The sequence below is a fragment of the Schistocerca serialis genome, chromosome 4 (genome assembly GCF_023864345.2).
Source record: "Schistocerca serialis cubense isolate TAMUIC-IGC-003099 chromosome 4, iqSchSeri2.2, whole genome shotgun sequence".
Taxonomy (NCBI): Eukaryota; Metazoa; Arthropoda; class Insecta; order Orthoptera; family Acrididae; genus Schistocerca; species Schistocerca serialis.
The window spans coordinates 576,614,773-576,633,354 of record NC_064641.1 but is presented as its reverse complement, the minus strand read 5'-3'; the positions used below and the strand labels follow the sequence as shown (position 1 = coordinate 576,633,354).

The following is an 18,582-nucleotide window of genomic DNA, read 5'->3' as shown; positions in this document are numbered from 1 at the left end:
AGGCATATGGTTATGTAACATAGCTCCCAGGTGATACAATCCTCTTTTTCAAAAGTTTTTACTTACTTTGCTTACGTGTATTCAGTTTTTTTATTAAATTGTTTAGGTGCATCTCCCACTTCAAATCTTCCTCAATAAGTATGCCTAAAAAATTTTGTATGACTCACATTTGAGACACCTTTTTCCCCTCAACAGTGAAAACAGTGTTTGCAGGATGGCAGTTTTGTGTGGTGGGAAAGTTAACTGTCAGTTTTTTTTTCAGAATTTGTAATAAGCTTATTGGTCTTGAACCACTGTACTAAGCTGGGGTTAGTTGCGAATAAGAAGGTAGTAGAATGTAGGTTTATTGGTAGAATATTAGGGAAATGCAGTGACTCTTCAAAGGAGATTGCTTACAAATCATTCGTGCGACCTACTCTAGAATATTACTCAAGTGTGTGGGACCCATACCAAACAGAGTTAATAGGGGATATTAAATGTATACAGAAAAAGGCTGAATGAATGGTCAAATGTTTGTTTGCCCCGTGGGAGAGTGTCACAGAGAGGTTAAAAGAACTGAACTGGCAGACTTTTTAAGGTGGACGTAAGCTAACCCGAGAAAGCCTTATTGCAGAGTTCCAGAAACTGGATTTAAACGATGACTCTAGAAACGTACTACAACCTCGCACGTAACACTCCCACAGAAATCGCGAGGACAGACGCTGTTAGGCAGTCATTCTTCCCGCACTCGATATGCGAAAGGAAAAAAGCCTTAATAGCTGGTACAATGGAATGAACCCTCTGCCAAGCACTTCATTGTGGTTTGCAAATAATTATGTAGATTCATTTTTAATAGATGTTTTGCAACTTTCTTCTCGGTAAATAATATTAATTTTTACATTCCTACGTGCGCGTAAATATGGTCCATTCGGGCGTTTCGATACGCTGAGTATAGTGCCGATAACTTTATATCTTCTGGTGTATCACTTATGTAACGAGTTCATCCATGAGCTGGGAGATTCTTACTAAAACTTGCTGTGTGGGGATTGGTTGTAGTCACTGATATCCCTCTTTGTTCAGAGATATACTTTGCAGTTTGCGCTTACGGTGTGAAGTGGAAAGTAGTGGTGGTTGGGTGTGTCGAATACACCGCGCAAATTTGAAGGGTATGAGGAATGTCAAAACAATTGGTCGAGATTAGCCGTGTTTTGTTTGTTTATTCACATGTTTGAGGATTTTGTGTAGTTGATGTAAATTATCCCAAACCAATGTATCCTTAACGGTGGGTTTTTGTCAACACAGGTGCTTCGAAATTCCACTTGAAACTCTAGGAAAACATGCCTGTCGTGTGGCCAGCCGTAGGAGCGTGCGTTCTTCCTAATGTTGGAGGATGGTTTGGCGCATTTTTTGTTGCCCGAAACATCGATACGTGGTATGCGGTGAGTACTGATGTCTGATCTATTTGCTTTAAGACGTGGTAACAAGGGTAACAGTGTAGGGAAGCCCACACTGAATTCAACCCGGTCTTAATCCTACCCTAAACTCTTCGTGTTCAGGAAAAACTACGTTGAAAAGCCTGACACTCCACAATATTCTAAGTAACTTTTTACTTTTCAATCAGTAGTTTAACATGACTGTTATACACATGCCGAGAATGTTGTGCAGTTTAGTCAGCGTTTTGCAAGTTTCAGACTTTACTCTTACCAGTGTGATATCACACACCAGGTTCCCATTATAAGCAAACTCATATATAATCAGGTGTCTGTGTGTGCAACGGACTAAGATGATGTGAACTAACGTAAAATCTTTAAATAAAGTGATTTTAGCTTAAATTACTGTATGATTGGGCTGAACTCATATATTTGGTTGGTTTCCCATGTATCCTGTACATTAGACATACGTTCTGAAATTGTGTACGTTATGAGATGAATAAAACACATTTCACATTACATTCCTGCAACATCAAAGAGCAGTTGAGGTATTCCTTGATTGGATTGATCACATCCCATTCCAGTTTAAGGTAAGATTGCAAATTAGTGGTGTAGAGAATAACTCAAATTGTGTGTGGGACTGCTACATTGTGGGGTCCCGGTGACCATTATAATCGTGACCCCCCCCCCCCACCATTCAGCTTGTTGTTTTTTCAGTAGGCAATTGTTGTTTGATATTATATGAAATATTTTTGGGAAGTTCATATCCCAGACAGTGTGTGTCATTTATACCAGTAATTGACATATGTACAAACTTCATCCTGATTTACATTACATGATACAAATGACTGAAGGTTGCTGTAGTCTGTCTTGTATATGTAGTTGGTTGAAGTGAGGTTAACTGGCTGTGAGGGTTAACTCAACCACACTATTAAAAATGAACAAGTAAGAAAATTTTACCATTTCGAAAATTTAATTCAGCTCACAGCCTGTCATCTCATGCTGTTTTGACAGCCAAAATAGGTCACTGCTGTGTTACTAACCATTGTTGACAGGATTTGAATTAAATTTTTTGTTCATTTTGTTTTCACTCTGTCTTTGTCATTGCCTATTAATTGTGTTTGTGATGTCAGTTATTTATCCAGAAATCATCTTTAAATAAGGAAGTGTCATTTTAAAACAATGAAAATAAATAGCTCAAAGAATATACATACATGTTGAACATATAAGTGTGCTTGAAGAGGACAGGGTAACGTGTAAACTTAGGCATGTTTATTCAATGTGAAACCAAACAGCCAAAAATCAGTGTCATACATAAAAATCAAGTTATGGAAGAAGCTCAGTCCATCAGATTCTTGTAACTAAACTTGGACAAAAATATAAGTTGGCAAGCAGATATAGATTATTTAGCAACTAAATTAAACAGCCTTGCTTTTGCAAAGGAGGTGCTATCTAGTGTAATTGACATAAACAACAGGAAAGTGGTGTACCACAGGTACTTTGAATCCATAATTAGATATGGTTTAGTTTTGGGAATTCAAGCCACATGTCAAGGTCGTGCTACATCAAAAAAAGAATTGTTAGAAAAATATATGCTGTTTATCCAAGAACATCCTGTCTCCCACTATTCAAGTTATTAGATCCGAACCTTATCTTTTTACACAGTAATTGTTAGCTAACTGAAGAAAACCATTTCGAAATATGTCCAACACTAGATACAAAATTCCATGCTTTGACACACCACTAAAAACCCTATCAACAGGCAGCCAGGTAAACTGGAATGAAAGTGTACAATAAACTCAAGGGTAGAGATGTAATGAGCATGGAGATAGCGAAAACTGTGCTTGGTGGGGAAAATGCAGCTACGGTGTTGAGGGATTTATGAATGATGAGATGATCGTTTGAACATTGTAACTATATTATATCATAGTGTTGTGCATAATATTGTCTGTATAAAATACTGACTGGAAAATTTATATATTAAGTATTGGTAGGCCTACATCAGGAGAAAAAAAAAAAAAAGAAATTTAATAATCTTATGATGTTCGACGTAAACCTGTGCTGACAGACTTAATGTTAGAAAATTATGAAACTATGTATATCATAAGATGAAAATTCTCCTGTACAGTATGATCTGTAAAATGTGTGTTAAGAGAAGAATAAAATACAAATTTGCTTGGAGTCTCACCTGGCTCTAGGATGGAACCATTGTCTCAAGTTGGATAAATAGTAAATTAAAAATATGTTTCTAAAGAATTAACACTATGTTTCTAAAGCTTTCATTATCTATTTCATTTACAAATGTTCTTCTGATTTAGGATATGCTGTTGCAAACCATATTTCACTAGTGCATATGGGATTATGTGAACCACCCATTTTGGGGTTAACAGGTCAGTGGTTCAGCTAACCTCACTAAAGACATGTCTTGTAAATATTCTTATGTTCACTGTTACTGTGTGTGCTAATGGAAGCATTATTAAGAATAATAATGTGGCATAATGTTGATTGCAGTGTTCATAATGCCAAGAATAGGACAGACAACCACCAATCATTGAAATTATCCACCAGAACTGCTGAAAGACACAGTCAGTGAACGGAAAAATGTTATTTGTGGAAATTACAAAGCAGCCTGGGCATTCCTAGGTCAATCCTTAAACAATTGATTTTGTTTGATTTGATTTGCACAAGGATACCAAAACTTTAGTGGTTGTAGTGCCCAAATCAGTTTATTGTGTGGTTTTACTTCCTGTGATTCTAGTAAAGTCAACTGGTGGGCTTAAAGAGTACTAGGAGACCCTTTACTAATTCCTTATCAGGCATGATTTCTTTGCGACTTGGTGACTTGAGTTTTCTGTGTCTTTTACACTTAAACACACGGCATGGGAAGATTAGTTATAGTGCTTTCACACCCCCCTTACCACATAGTCTGCACTTAAGTGCTTCTTTCTTGTTGCACATTGTGTGTAAGTGTTATTTAAAGTTCCCATGGCTAGTCATTAGTCCTTATTTGTTTAATCTGTTTCTTGTTAAAGTCCAGGACTACAGAACTTCACTTGAAACATGGCTTTGGCATCATTAGCTTGTTATATTTTTGGTTTTGGGTCTCAACCCAATAATCTACATGCTGCCTCCTGATTCATCTACATAGTTTTGATTTTACCGTCACATTTGTGATGGTTAGGGTAGGCTCTGATCCAATAAATGGAGTTGTCACACACATCCTGGCTAGCTTATCACCTTGTTCATTGCCATTAATTCCTGAGTGATCAGGGGTTCCAAGCAGGTTTACCTTGTTGCTTTCCTTCTAGTCTTGCAATGGCATCGTGGCATTCTGTTACAGGGGATGATAGAGATTTCATAGCTGCTTGGCTGTCTGAATAAAATGCAGATGCTATGCTCCCTGCAGCAGCTGCAAAAATTCCTCTCCTTGCAGCTCTGCTAGCAGATATTTCTGCCTTGAACAGGCTGTACTGCATATGCTGGCCCCAGCGCATACATACATTTTTGACATGTCAGTAAACCAGACCGTGTCTCCTGAACAGTGTCAGGGTTCATTCTTCCATTGCTCCCTTCTTCCAACTGTTACACTGAAAGGTTTATTGACACAGCTGAAAGCTGTTTTATGGTGAGCTGGAATTTACCTGGCCATTCCTATATTTACCACACTCACTATGTTGGTGTAAGATTCTAGATATCCTACAGGTATCCAGTATCCAGAATGAAATTTTCACCCTGCAGCAGAGTGTGCACTAATATGAAACTTGCTGGCAGATTAAAACTGTGTGCTGAACTGAGCTTCAAACTGGCAAAGGTCACGAGTTCGAGTTTCAGTCCGGCATACAGTTTTAATCTGCAAAGAAGTTTCATATCAGCGTACACTCCACTGCAGAGTGAACATTCTGGGAACATCCCCTAGGCTGTGACTAAGCCATGTCTTTGCAATATCCTTTCTTCCAGGAGTGCTAGTTCTGCAAGTTTCGCAGAAGAGCTGTGAAGCTTTAGGAGGTAGGAGATGAGGTACTGGTCAAAGTAAAACTGTGAGGACGGGTTGTGGGTTGTGCTTTGGTAGCTCAGTTGGTAGAGCTTTTGCCCGCGAAAGGTAAAGGCCCCGAATTCGAGTCTCAGTTTGGCACACAGTTTTAATCAGCCAGGATGTTTCAGGTATCCAGTTATTTCCAGTTTCTAATCTGTATGCTTCTGTTCTTGCCTCCACTGTAACCCAAAGGTGCAATGGGAGCTTTTCGAGCGTGGTCTCTATCCCTACAGTGGGTGTGTAGCTAATTCCACCTTTCCTGACCAAACAGACCAATCTCTGCAGTTTGCCAAGCTTCGCAGCCACCTTCTGTTCTACTTTATTCCACCTTATTTTAGCCCCATAATTTATTGTGTTGTATTACAGTGTTGTATATCCCTTCAAGTAGGTTATTTTCCAGACATGCTTAAGTACGTAATAGTTAAGCCACAATTCAAAAAAGGCACAAAAAATATAGAACTATCAAACAATCTCTCTTCTTCCGTCACCATCAAAAATATTTGATAAGGTAGTTGCAGTATAAATTAAAAATTTCATAGAAAAATTTAAAATAATCTCGGAAAACCATATGGATTTCAAATAGGTAAAACCGCAGTATCTATTATAAACCATTTTGTAGATAAAATTAGCTTCTCTCTAGACAACTCACTGCATGTTCATGACATATTAGAGGCCTTTTATAGTGCTGTAAGTAATGGGGAGCAGTCATGGTAATTAAGACGATAATCACTCATACTTCCATCACATACTATGAATACTTTTATTCTTGCAGGGTACACACAATGTATTTGCATAGAGTGCATACTACAGAAATGATCTGGCAAAAATACAGTTGTTCTTGCTGCGGTAGGGAAGCGACATTACTGCTAGCAGATATTTCTGCTTCGAACAGGCTGTACTGCATATACTGGCCCCAGCGTATATGGAGATTTTCGACATGTCAGTGTGGAGCACGGTGACTGGTGTACATCGTGAGGCATTGTCCTGCCGGCAATGGTGAGGGCAGGCATATCATAGTCTGCCAGGTGCCTGGGTGGCCAGAAGTGCTCTGGGGCTGACACGAGCAGGTAGTCATCTGAAGAAAGAGTGGATGTCAGACCTACTGTGTCGAGTGTAGGGTGGAAGGGGCATGGAGTGCTCTAATGACTTCGAGACCATGCTGTAGCCTGACTGTCTATTGTAAAATTTGGCTCTAACCATGAGTGGTGAGTCCTGCAGTACTATGGAAATGTATTCTGGGAGGTACTCTCTCAGTTCTAGGCAGACTGTAAATTGGCTTGAGGGCCCTGGAGCTGGGGCCAGTGGAGGGTCAACACCAGGTGTGTCCGCTAAAGTCCACGCCAGTTTTAGGTGGTTCAGTGGCACTGTTGTCATTTTTGGCTTGCAAGATATCAAAAGTGTTTGGCCCTCATTTCAACACCTTGTACGGGCCACTGTGCAGGGTGGAGGGCAGGCTTGACAGAGTCAGTCCTAAGCATGAAATGTGTACACGATTGGAGATCCTTGTGCACAAAGATGGTCGGTTTGGCATGGTGGGATGGCAGACGTGGCGGATGTGGTCCCTGACACATTTTACTAGGTCCGGCAGGTTGGTGCCGACAGGGTCGGTGGTTTGTGATATGAACTCTGCTGGGCGGGTGATCGGTTCCCTCTGCCAATGAGGTGTCCAGATCTTCTTTGAAGGCAGCTCATATGCGCAGCAGCACCCAGGGGAGGACCTCTGTCCACTTCTGATGTGTCATACGAATGCTGTCTTGAGGGTGTGGTGCCACCGTTCCATAAGTCCGTTGGACTGAGAATGGTAGGCCGTCGTGTGGAACCGGTGGCACCCACACAGACGGCAGAGCTCGGAGAACAGGGCTGACTCTGACGGCCCTGGCCAGTTGTCAGGGACTCTGGGCAGCCAAAGTGTGCAATTCATAGTGTGATAGAAGCTTGAGCGATTGTATTGGCTGAGATATCAGTCAGAGGTGTGGCCTCCACCCATTGAGTTGCCCTGTCTATGGCTGATGGGATGTTCTTGTATCCGTTTGAATCTGGGAGTGGCCCCACCGGTTCTATGTGGACATGCTGGAAACGGCCCTTCGCAGTGGGGAATTTCCGAAAGGGCAGTTTGGCATGATGTCCTGTCTTGGCCCATTGCCATTGGATGCAGACTCTTGTCCACACAGTGCAGTCTCTTTTGATGTTAGTCCAAACAAAACATTCGTGTATAAGTTTCAGTGTCAGGTGTACTCCGGGGTGAGACAAGTTGTGGAGGAGGTTGGAAGCTGTCTTCCTGAAGTTCTGTGGGATGACTGGTCGTTGCCTGCCATGGAATACGTTGCACCAAACTAGTTTGGTTGTGCCTGCAATGGTGCATTGCTGGAGCTGGAGGCCTGTGGTGTGTCCAAATAGCAGGTTTCAGAGATGTGCCGATGTCACGGTGAGTCATGAGAGGTAGTCAGCCACCGTGTTTTCTGCTCCTCGTACATAGCAGATGTCTGTAATATATTATGAAATAAAGTCCAGGTGTCGGAATTGTCGAGGGGGGGGGGGGGGGGGGGTATTTTCTAGCGGGTTTTTAATAGCTTCAGCCAGAGGTCAATGGTCTGTGTAGATAGTTAGCGACCGGTCCCTCAATGTCTTCTTGGGAGTATTGAACTGCTTCGTGTATTGCCAAAAGCTCATGGTCGAAGGTTGACCACATTTTCTGGGAGTTGGTTAGAGAAACCATAAGGATTGGGTTGCACTTGGTACTTCCTTTTGTAGCACTGCCCTCATTGCCCAGTCACTGTCATCGGCCACCTGGGTGTCCGGCAATGGCAGTGACAGGGTGGTCATCCGAGCGAGCTCGGTTTTGATGTTCCCGAAAGCTGCTTGCTTATCAGGAGTCCGAGTGAGCTTGTGTGTGCCTGATGTGTTCTTGCCGCGGAGTGACTTTGTGAGCTGGAGACATGTTTCTGTGGCGTGAGAGAGGTGTTGGCGGTAAAAATTAATTACCCCTGAAAAACGGTGCAACTCTTGATAGTCCATCAGGAGTGGTAGGTTGTGGATTTGGTCTACGTTTTTCGGGATGGGGCAGATGCCCAAAGCGTTGACGACGTGGCCGACAAATGCAACACATTTATACTGGAGTTGGCATTTGTCCTCGTTGACCACAACACCATGCTCTGCTAGTTGTTGACTACTGCTTGGATGCGTTTCTCATGATCTTGATCTGTTTGTGAGAAGATAATTACATTGTCCAAGTAACAATAGGAAAAGAGCGTGGTTAAAAAAAAAAGCTGTCAGTGATTCATTTTAAGTCTGGGCTGCATTCTTTAGCATGGAGGGCATAAAGAGGAATTCAAATACTCCAAAGAGTGGTTATATCATCAAAGAGAGGAACAAGGAGTTCCACAAGATCCTGTCTCAGGTCTGTTTCTGTTTTATATAGATGATTTACAACTTGATATTGAGTGTCACTCTGTTTTACTTGTGGATGACATATTGTAATCATTAAAAGTAACAATATTGTCCAAATTCCTCAAACTGTGTTAGAAAAATTAGGTACCTAATTTGATGATTTAAACTGGTTAAAATTAAACATGGAAAAGATTCAGTTAATGCAGTTTAAAATAAAACAAGCCAAATTAAATGATCGAATCAATCACAAAAACCCCTTTTTGCAGGAGGGTGTCCTCCTTGGCCATTGGAATCTGCAAATAAGCTCTTCTGCAGTCGATCACACTAAAGATCGTTGCATAAGCCAGTTCCTGGGAGAAGTCCTAAATATTGAGCATGGTGTAACTATCAATGATGGAACACGTATTCAAATGTATGTAGTCTCCACACAGGCACTGCATCTTGGCTGAGTGAGTTGTGACAGTTAGGCATTTGTCGAAGGCCAGGTGTGAATGCGGCGGGTAGTTATTTACATTCCACAACAAACACAGCACCTGTTTCTGTCGTGGTATCTGATTGTTGATGCCCCGGCGCAGCGGAGTCTCACGAGACTGCTGTTGATGTGCCGTAGAAGGGTTTGGCTGAAATCAGAGCAGCTTGGCAACTTTTGGTTAACCACATTGTGTGTTGCATAGTGGTATCTGTGGATGCAGCCTGTGTAGAGGCTGGCTATAGATGTAACAGGTGTTGACATCGGTGCTGGAGCCGATGCAAGTGCTTATCAAGGCGTGATGTTGGGCGGGCACAAGCATCCGGTCGGCAAGGCGCCACTGGGTTTCCAGTAGTTTGTCCTCATGCATTAGCATGGCCATCGGTACATTTTCAAGCAGCTTGAGAAGCCGTAGTGACCAGAGAATATGATCTGGTAAGAGGTTTGTCACGATTCGGAAGCTTAACCTGCACCAGCGCTGACAGGGTGCCGTGGCCAAGCGATGGCCCAGCAAAGGTGAGGTAGAGTTGTTCAGGTGAATGCAACAGGCGCTGTAGTATAAGTGCTTCGCTGTCTCGTATTTGTCAATGGTTGGTGCATGCAATAGGAAGTCACTGATGAGATCGGTGTTGGTGTGGATGTGGTTCAAAAGCCCCAAAAACATGTCGTGGTCATCTGTGATCCCATCTGACTGCATCATGCACTCACAGAGGGCGAACCATGCTTGCAGAAAATCAACTTGTAGCAGTGGCAGATATAACTCGGTGTGTGACTGGTGGTAATCTGCTTGATGGCAAGGGGCCAGGACCTGTATGAGGTTTTTGGAATCGTGTGAAGTATATGGTGTGGGTTTGTGAACACCGCCTGGTGGCGCTGGTAGAGGCGGCTGGAGAACCGAGGAACACAGCATGCTGGGCAGGTCCTGGTTGGTGGCAGTTGTGGCAGATGGTGTATTGGTGTAGGTCACCCAACAGAGCAGCTGTTGTAGGTACTCCTTATGTTCCCATGGTGCGTGGGTCGTAGTTGTGGCCAGGCTTGCTGTATTGATACACTGTAGTCACAAGGTGTGAAAACCCAGCGCTGTTGCAGGTAGACATGGTGTGCTTGCTTGTTGAGTGACATCACATGGCAGGTGTGGCCTGGAGTGCAGCACAGCTGTTGTCAGTGTGACGTATTCATGATGATGTTCCGTGAGTCGCATTGCGGCCGTAACAAGTGTAACATCACCCGGGTAACGTACGGTATAGCCCAGAATGTAAAGTTTTGGAGTAAGCCATGAAAAAACATGGTCTGGCACACAAAGGTCACTTGTAGGGCAGATTTGTCTGCAATAACCTGTAAATATCGATTCTCTGCAGTGAGAGGTGGTCATATGTGGTGGCGCTGTTTGTCAGCAATTCCAGTATTCTGGCAGGTGTCTGTAATTTGGTATGTTGCACGCAGAATGTTGACATGCACTGAGTCGTTAGAATGAAAATGAGTGTGGTGTAGCTCATCATCACTGTCATTGATCGGTATATTAGTAGCACTGATTAGGTAGGAGGTGAGGACAGTGGCAGGCAGTTAATTAAGGGAGTGGCAAGTTTTGTCTCACTACCTTCACTGATAACGTCATTCGGGATTAGTGATTTAGCGTGTTTGTTTGGCGAGAAGTAACGATAGCCTGGTTCTGCAGCTGTTGAAACAATTGGAACATTGTCAACCCTTCGAGAACCACAGTTGTACTGGTTACATTGTCTGGGAATCGACAAGAACACTGAATACATGCACAGATACATCGTCTATAGTGATTCCAGGTGATGAAGCACCATCGTGGGGCATATTCTTTGCGGTGTGAAGTTTGTATCCCATGGTGATTGGCGGCGCACTGGTGTCAGTGTAACTCAGCATTTCACGCTGCAGTTGGAAAGAAAATAACAGTGTCACCACCTTAGGTAGTGGGGAGCAGTCTTGGTAATTACAACAATAAATAATTGCTCACACTCCCATCACTTACTCTAAATACTTTTATTCTCGCAGTGTATACACAATGCATTTAGCATTGAGCACATACCATAGAGTACACATCTGGCAAATATACAGTTGTTCTTGCTGTGCTGGGGCAGCAATATTACTGAAGAGTAGAGCCAGTGGTTCTAGGTCCAACAGTGTGAACTGCTCCTTGCTACTCTGTAAACTGGACAAATATGTCATTAGGGGTACTGTATTAGAATGGTTTAAGTCCTACGTAACCAATCGAAGACAAAGAGTGGTTATATCATCAGAGAGAGGAACAAGGAGTACCACAAGATTCTGTCTCAGGTCCCTTTCTGTTTCTGTTTTACATAGATGATTTACAACTTAATATTGAGTGTCACTCTGTTTTACTTGTGGATGACATACCTGTAATCATTGAAAGTAACAATACTGACCAAATTCCTCAAACTGTATTAGAAAAATTAGGTACCTAATTTGATGATTGAAACTGGTTAAAATTAAACATGGAAAAGATTCAGTTAATGCAGTTTAAAATAAAACAAGTTAAATTAAATGGTGAGCGAATCAATCACAAAAACCCCATTTTGCAGGAGGATTGCTGTGTGAAATTCTTAGGAATGCAACTCGATAAAAACCTATCATAAGGCTCACGTAAACAGCACCTTGCAAATAAATTAAATAGCATAGCATTTGCAGTGAGGGTATTGCTACCAGAATTGCTCAGTAGAAATTTAGAAACACTGAAAAAAAAAAAAACATGTGAAAAGCTAGTGCCAAAATGTTAAGATTCAGCCAAAGAATTCGTGAAGGACAACCTGGAAATTAGAGTGAGTGAGAGAGAGAGAGAGAGAGAGAGAGAGAGAATGGCTAACTACCTAATAGTGGGATGAAAACCAGGAAACATTTGTTACTTATGAATAGAAATGTCAGAAATAGCCTCCTCGTGTGTAGTTTTAACTACTTGATCTCTCAATTCCAGTTTGAAAGGTTACACTGATTTCATTTTGATATCTTTTGCCACACACGGTGCTAATACTGTGTTATGTGTCAATATTCTCACTTACTGCATCACTTGTTAATGGTGACAGTGTTTGTGTAAGTATAAAAGGAGTTTCCAATGTCATTCCATAACTTGGATGTGGAATAGAAGCAGATGGGCAAAAACTGAGTCTGTGATTTTTGTTAATTGTTTGGTTCCACTTTCTAAGATTATAAAAGAAGCAGGAGGATACATTTTGATTGATATCACCAGTATTGTGACATTTATACAAAATAATAAAACTTAATGACTTCCTATTTTATTGCAGTAAATTTTACACATTTAAAGTTAAAAATTGCTGATTGTGTTGGTTGTTAATATACCACACAGAACTAAGTAGTTAATATTGTTCTATTGATGTAATCAGTATAATTTACTTTATCTTTCAGAAATTGAAGAAACCTGTGTGGTGTCCACCAAATAGAGTTTTTGGACCAGTATGGACAGGTCTTTACTCTAGCATGGGATATGCTTCATACCTAGTGTGGAGAGATGGTGGTGGTTTTGAAGGTACATGAATTAATTCGTATTTTCGTGAAGATACATCACTGATTGACTTCCTATAGAACCCTGCATTATTTGCTGCTGTATCATGGAATTAACTGTTGAAGGCAGAGCACTAAATGAACACCCTTATTGCCCAGCCATGTGCCATATTTATTAAAGGCATATTTTGTAAAATGACTGCTACATGGGATAGAAAAGAGAGGTTTTAATAATGTTTTAAGCTACACTGAACGTGCACAATGTTTAGTAATGACAAACTGCACCCCAACGAAAGGCATGTGCTGATTGCAGTACAGTGCAGGGTAGCTGCACCACTAAAGGGCTGCAACTACCACTGCATGTGTTAGAGCATGTAACAATATCTCCTTCTACATCTAGATGTGTACTTAGCAAGCAACTGTATGCTGCATGGCGGAGGGTACCTTGCACCACTGCTAGTCATTTCCTTTGCTTTTCTACTCACAAGTAGATTGAGGGAAAAATAACTGAGGGGGCATGACCCCTTGTTTCCCAGCATTATGCTGGATTAATAAGTAGTTTTCACAACCACGTAGCATCATTGATTTTTCGATCAGCCCTTCACACTTATACCACCTATGATTTGAAAGTGACAACAAGTAAGATCTCATCCATTGTGATCAAGTATCCAAATAATTATTTAGAAACACAGATTTTTATTGTGAAGAGCTACAGAGATTCAGAAAATGCACGTGGTATCTGCATTAAAACTTGTGCATCATATAAAACAAGCACCCACATCTAAAACATTAGCTTTAATTGATGAATATTATTGTTATACAAGTTTCATCAAAGTCACAAACAAAAGCAGTAGTATCAAGAAACCATCCATTCAGCCTACATCCTCCCCTTCTAAGAAAAACAAATTAAAAGTGAAATTAATGCCGGTCTTATTAAAGTCAACATGAACTGTCATGATGCAAGGGAACAACCCATGCCTCCCTCTCAACCAGGGTGCCATTTTACATCTCGGATTCGTGCTGGCACCTAGTCGAAAGGATCACTGATCTCATCTGGTATCATGGGAGTCTTACTCAAACATCGCGATGGACTGGGAATATTCTCTAAACTATTTCTCAAATGAAAAAGGAAGAGAGTGAGCATTACTCATCCTTAATCAAAATGGAGTACACAAAGCATTTTGTAATAGCTACCAAGTTGCTTGCTGAGGTTGGAAATGTCATATATGAAATAATTCTTGTCTAGCCCGTACTGGTATGTTCAATAACTATAATTTAAAATCCCCCCCCCACATACACAAGCACTCTTAAACTCTCATGTTTAAGGGTCCTCACAATGTGTGGAAAATCAATCTAAACAAAAGTACGGCAATGCTAAAGCCCGCTACACACCCTAGGAGGAAATCTTGTCACAAAACTGTAAAAAAATTATTAAGTGGCTATACTGGTGCTTAACACGTCACACCATGTTATGTTTCACTTGCCAAATATTTAGAAATAAATTGTGTTACCTATGTAATTAAAGATGATAATGGCCTTTCTTTCCCCTACAACACTGTATTGCTCTGACTAAGTTCACTTTGGAAAACTGTTTATGTGAATATGTCTTTATTACATTATCCAACTAGAGAAGTAAATATACACTCATTGCTTATTAATTATAAGTAATGTACTTCCATGCATCTTTCACAATCAATAAAAATAAACTGATGAGGTGTGCTAGCCACAGGAATGTAACAAACCACTTCTTGGTTCCTTTCCTCTACAAAATGTATTTATTTTGGATCACAGCCCCATAGAAGCGTATCACAACAAAAGAAACTTCAAACAAGACTGTTCCTGGAATAATTGCCAGTAGTCCTTTTGCTTCAATGTACATTTTTTTCTCTTGATTGAATTACTTGGTGACATTGCTATCATTTCTGTTAATTACCATTTGGATTACATTGCGTGTCATGAGCTAAGCACCTATCTCAAAGAATTATTGCCCATGTTAATAAATAATACAAACAGTAAGAGCAACATTATATTTCTGAACTGAATGAAGTATAGATATTGGATCATTGTCACTCTAATGTTAGTATGTAGTACTAGTTTTTGACCATTGCTCATAAGCAGAAGAAAGTCTAACTTAAATCTCTTTGAATGCTACACCATTCTGAAAAATATTGAATTCGTAATTGCCTAATAATTATTGTTACTCTTCGCATTGTTCATTGTGCCTGTACTTTGATGTTTATGCTGTTATTTTTAAGGTGATGCAAGGCTTCCCTTGGCTCTGTATGGAAGTCAACTGGTTTTAAACTGGGCATGGACACCAATTTTCTTTGGGTCACATAACATTGGCCTCGTAAGTTCCACTATTACTTATGCCTTTGCATTTTTATCCCCTATTTAGGCATTTGTGTATCCACCTATAGTTTAGTTTAATTTTAAATAATTTAAAATTCTTCTTGAATCTTTGTTGGCTGGATGAATTTTCAGTAAGAAGACTTCTGTGGTATCAGTGAAATTATGCTGAAAGATGCCCTAATCCATCAGGATCCGTGTTACTCACTACCAGTGACAGAGAAGTTAAGACATTTCTCTGATGATTGTCACTGCCACTGTGGCAGCAGATTCATATCCCACTTCATATTTCAAACTAGCATGCTGAGATCATAAACCCCTGCTTTCTGGATGTGCAGTTTAGTTCCTTTATTCACTGTGATCTCATTAGCTTGGATTTCCTATGTTCCACAGCTCCAGGAAGAGGGTATCGTCTGTCATTTCATTAATTTCAAAATCCATACCATAGGAAATTATGGGAGAGTGGCCAATTTGGTCAATTGCTGGAGTTGTGTGTGGCTCTAAAAAGTCAATGTAAATCAGGTTTAACCAGTGAAGAACGACAGAAGAATTCGTCTCAGCACTGCATAGGACCCATCACCTGAGATATTGGGGGTACAGATAGAAGTGAGTCTAAACCCATAATGTCAGAATGCCACTTGCCATCTGTGCACTAAGCATATTGCTCTTTGATGGATAAGAGTGCCAGCCAATGACCGGGTGCAGAAAACTTTACAGTCTTTGAGATACAGAGAGTAGGATGTGCAATAAAGGAGGAAAAAACAATGGTCACGGTGAAAGTTTCTGAACTCCCTTAAATGTGCCACTAGTTTCACAATAGTATCTGAAGCTATTAGGATGACTTCAGACGAGCAAAACCATCTGCTGTTAAGCAGAAAGGTAACCCCCTTGATAGCTTCTGTTGAGGGAGGGAAAAGGCAGAGTATTACTGCCACTGATAACCAAGATCCAGTTGTTTGTTTAAACAGAAGAATAGGTGGCAATAACTTGGACTTAGATTTCAACAGTTCAGAACAATACAACTGTCAATTTCTGTGGGAGATGGATTCTACTCTTGCCAGTTGCACTAGAAGCTGCCACTGGCAATGACCAGGTACCATATTATGTTATGCCACGTTAATAACGTGGCAAAGGAAAGCCTTATATTGAATGTACAGAGTGTCCCCATGGAATCTCACTGAATTCCAGATAAAATTTAAAAAACTGTGAGACTTAAATGATTGTAGTTTGCAGCATGTGCAGAATAACTGAGTCTCTTACAAGAAATTAATACAATTCTTCATTGGCTGTTCTCATAACACATAAAATGTCTAGACAATGCCATATCTCAAAGTGTGTGCACAAAAGCAAGTTTGGGGTGATAAAAGCTGTTGCAGCCATAATTCTGCAGAGATTGCCAAGGTTGTGTGCAGGGGATTTGTACACACTGTCCTTCACATAACCTCACAGGAAGAAATCCACCAAAGGGGCTATGCGTGGAGATTGCAGGACCCACTTGGTCCATCACACACCATCCATTGCTGTGGAAATGTTCGGTTCAGGAAGTGACAAGCACGTTAACTCCAGTATGGTGCTGTGCCATCCTTCTGGGAGATTGTATTTGGCAGAAGGGGGAGAAGCTGAGGAACAGCAAATGGCTCAAAATGTCTAGAATAAATGGTTCCTGTTACTCTTTGCTTGCTGAAGAAATATAGTTCAGCTATGCTGTCTTTCATCAGCACGCACCACATATTAACCCTTTTGCTATCTCGTGACATATTCCCTAAAATTGTGGGAGTTACCTGCACCCCAGATGTGATTGTTGTGCCAATTAACCTCCCCAATAGAGATTGGGAACGGAGAAAGTCTGAGGCTAATGTTGCAGGTTGCAAACTTTACAAATCTAGATACTACTTTTATATGATTGGTATAGTGCCTTCCTTCATTACCACTGTAGTTCTGCTTGTATAAAGAGTCTGAGAATGGTGGCACTGCAGTCACTTCGTTAGTCGTGACTTAGAATAGAAGATGAGTAAACACGGTTACTACTTTAAAGTGACAATGACAAGGCGAAATGAGAGACTGTTGCTATCAGGTGGCATTTAACAAAGCTGTGTTATGTGAGACTGTAAAGGGTGCAAGATGAAAATTAAGTGATGGAGTGTATACAATTGCAAATGTGTCCTATTAGATAAGGAGTGATGTCTGGGATCAGTTCACACTTCAGTTGAAAAAATTCAAATTTCGTCCAGTGCATCTAAAATGGTTGTATTGTCATTCATTCTACATCCACTTTCAGAAAATGTAACTGCTTTGTCAGACAAAAAGTGGACTCAGAACATCATCACCGTTACATTCCTGTACCAGAAAGTGTGATCTTTCTGTATTCTTTTGCTCATGGCAACTTCTGCTTATGGGTTAATAGTGCATTTTGTAGTGTATCGTTCATTTGTGTAAATTTTTGAACTCTCTTATAAGTTTACTTTAATAATTAATAACCATGTAGCTGATTCACTTCATCTTTGTGTCATGTTTTCTTGTACTCTCGCTACAAATCAAAGCACCTCCTCCTGAACTACTGGATCAATTTAATCCAAACTTGGAACACACATCACTTAGTGTCGAGAAAGAATTGCTGTGGGTAGAAGAACCACCTCCCTATCAAAGTGGTAGAGGTGAAAAAGAAGTGTAGTCTATGATGCACAAATAGTTAGACTATGTTCATCCAGTACTTGAGAATGAGAGTACTTCGCAACTTTCAACAAACTTAATGCATAATTTAAAACTTTTTCTCACTGACAACCCCACAAAATGAAGAAGGGCTAAAGTTTATCGCTTACTACATTTTAACTGTTCATGCAGTAAAAGTGCCACACTAGGCATAGCATTTTAATTTATTACATCTTTACTGCTAACTCTGTTCACAACATATTTCTCAGACAGTATACACATATGCTGCTGAATGTGCCTGCAAAATTAATCATCGTATGACACACAGTTCAGGAGATGTGATGCCGTAAACATTGAGCTGCATGAAAATGAAACTTCATGGCGAGATTCACTAGAGACGGAAATTACAATCTGTCATTGGAGATATCAGTGAAAGAGATATAATGTACACCAGTGGAGACTGGAATACTGAGTTGGGAACATTCCTATCAACAACATTGTAGGAAAGTTCAGAGAAACCAGAAATAACACTAGTGGTGGTGGTGGTGATGATGATGATGATGATGATGATGATGATGATGATGCGAGAATTTCGCATATATAATACATTGAAGATACTAACACACATCCATAAGTATACCTCGAGTAACAGAGGTGCCAAATCAGTCATAGACTGTGTGATAGCTAATAGACAAGCAGCATTGCTAGTGAATGATTCAACAATATGCAGAGAATGTTATGTATAGAATGACCATTATCTGCCAATGGCCAAAATACTAAATGAT

General features: G+C 40.6%; 1 protein-coding gene across 1 annotated transcript in view; it reads left to right on the top strand.

The window, feature by feature from the left end:
* Positions 1–980: 980 nt before the first annotated feature.
* Positions 981–18,582, top strand: part of LOC126475316 (translocator protein-like) — a 34,071-nt gene continuing 16,469 nt past the window's right edge. The window contains exons 1-4 of the mRNA XM_050103096.1: positions 981–1,145; positions 1,282–1,418; positions 12,704–12,824; positions 15,055–15,149. Of these exons, the coding sequence (XP_049959053.1) occupies positions 1,317–1,418; positions 12,704–12,824; positions 15,055–15,149 (318 nt within the window). The 5' untranslated portion in view covers positions 981–1,145; positions 1,282–1,316. The remainder of the gene's footprint in view (positions 1,146–1,281; positions 1,419–12,703; positions 12,825–15,054; positions 15,150–18,582) is intronic.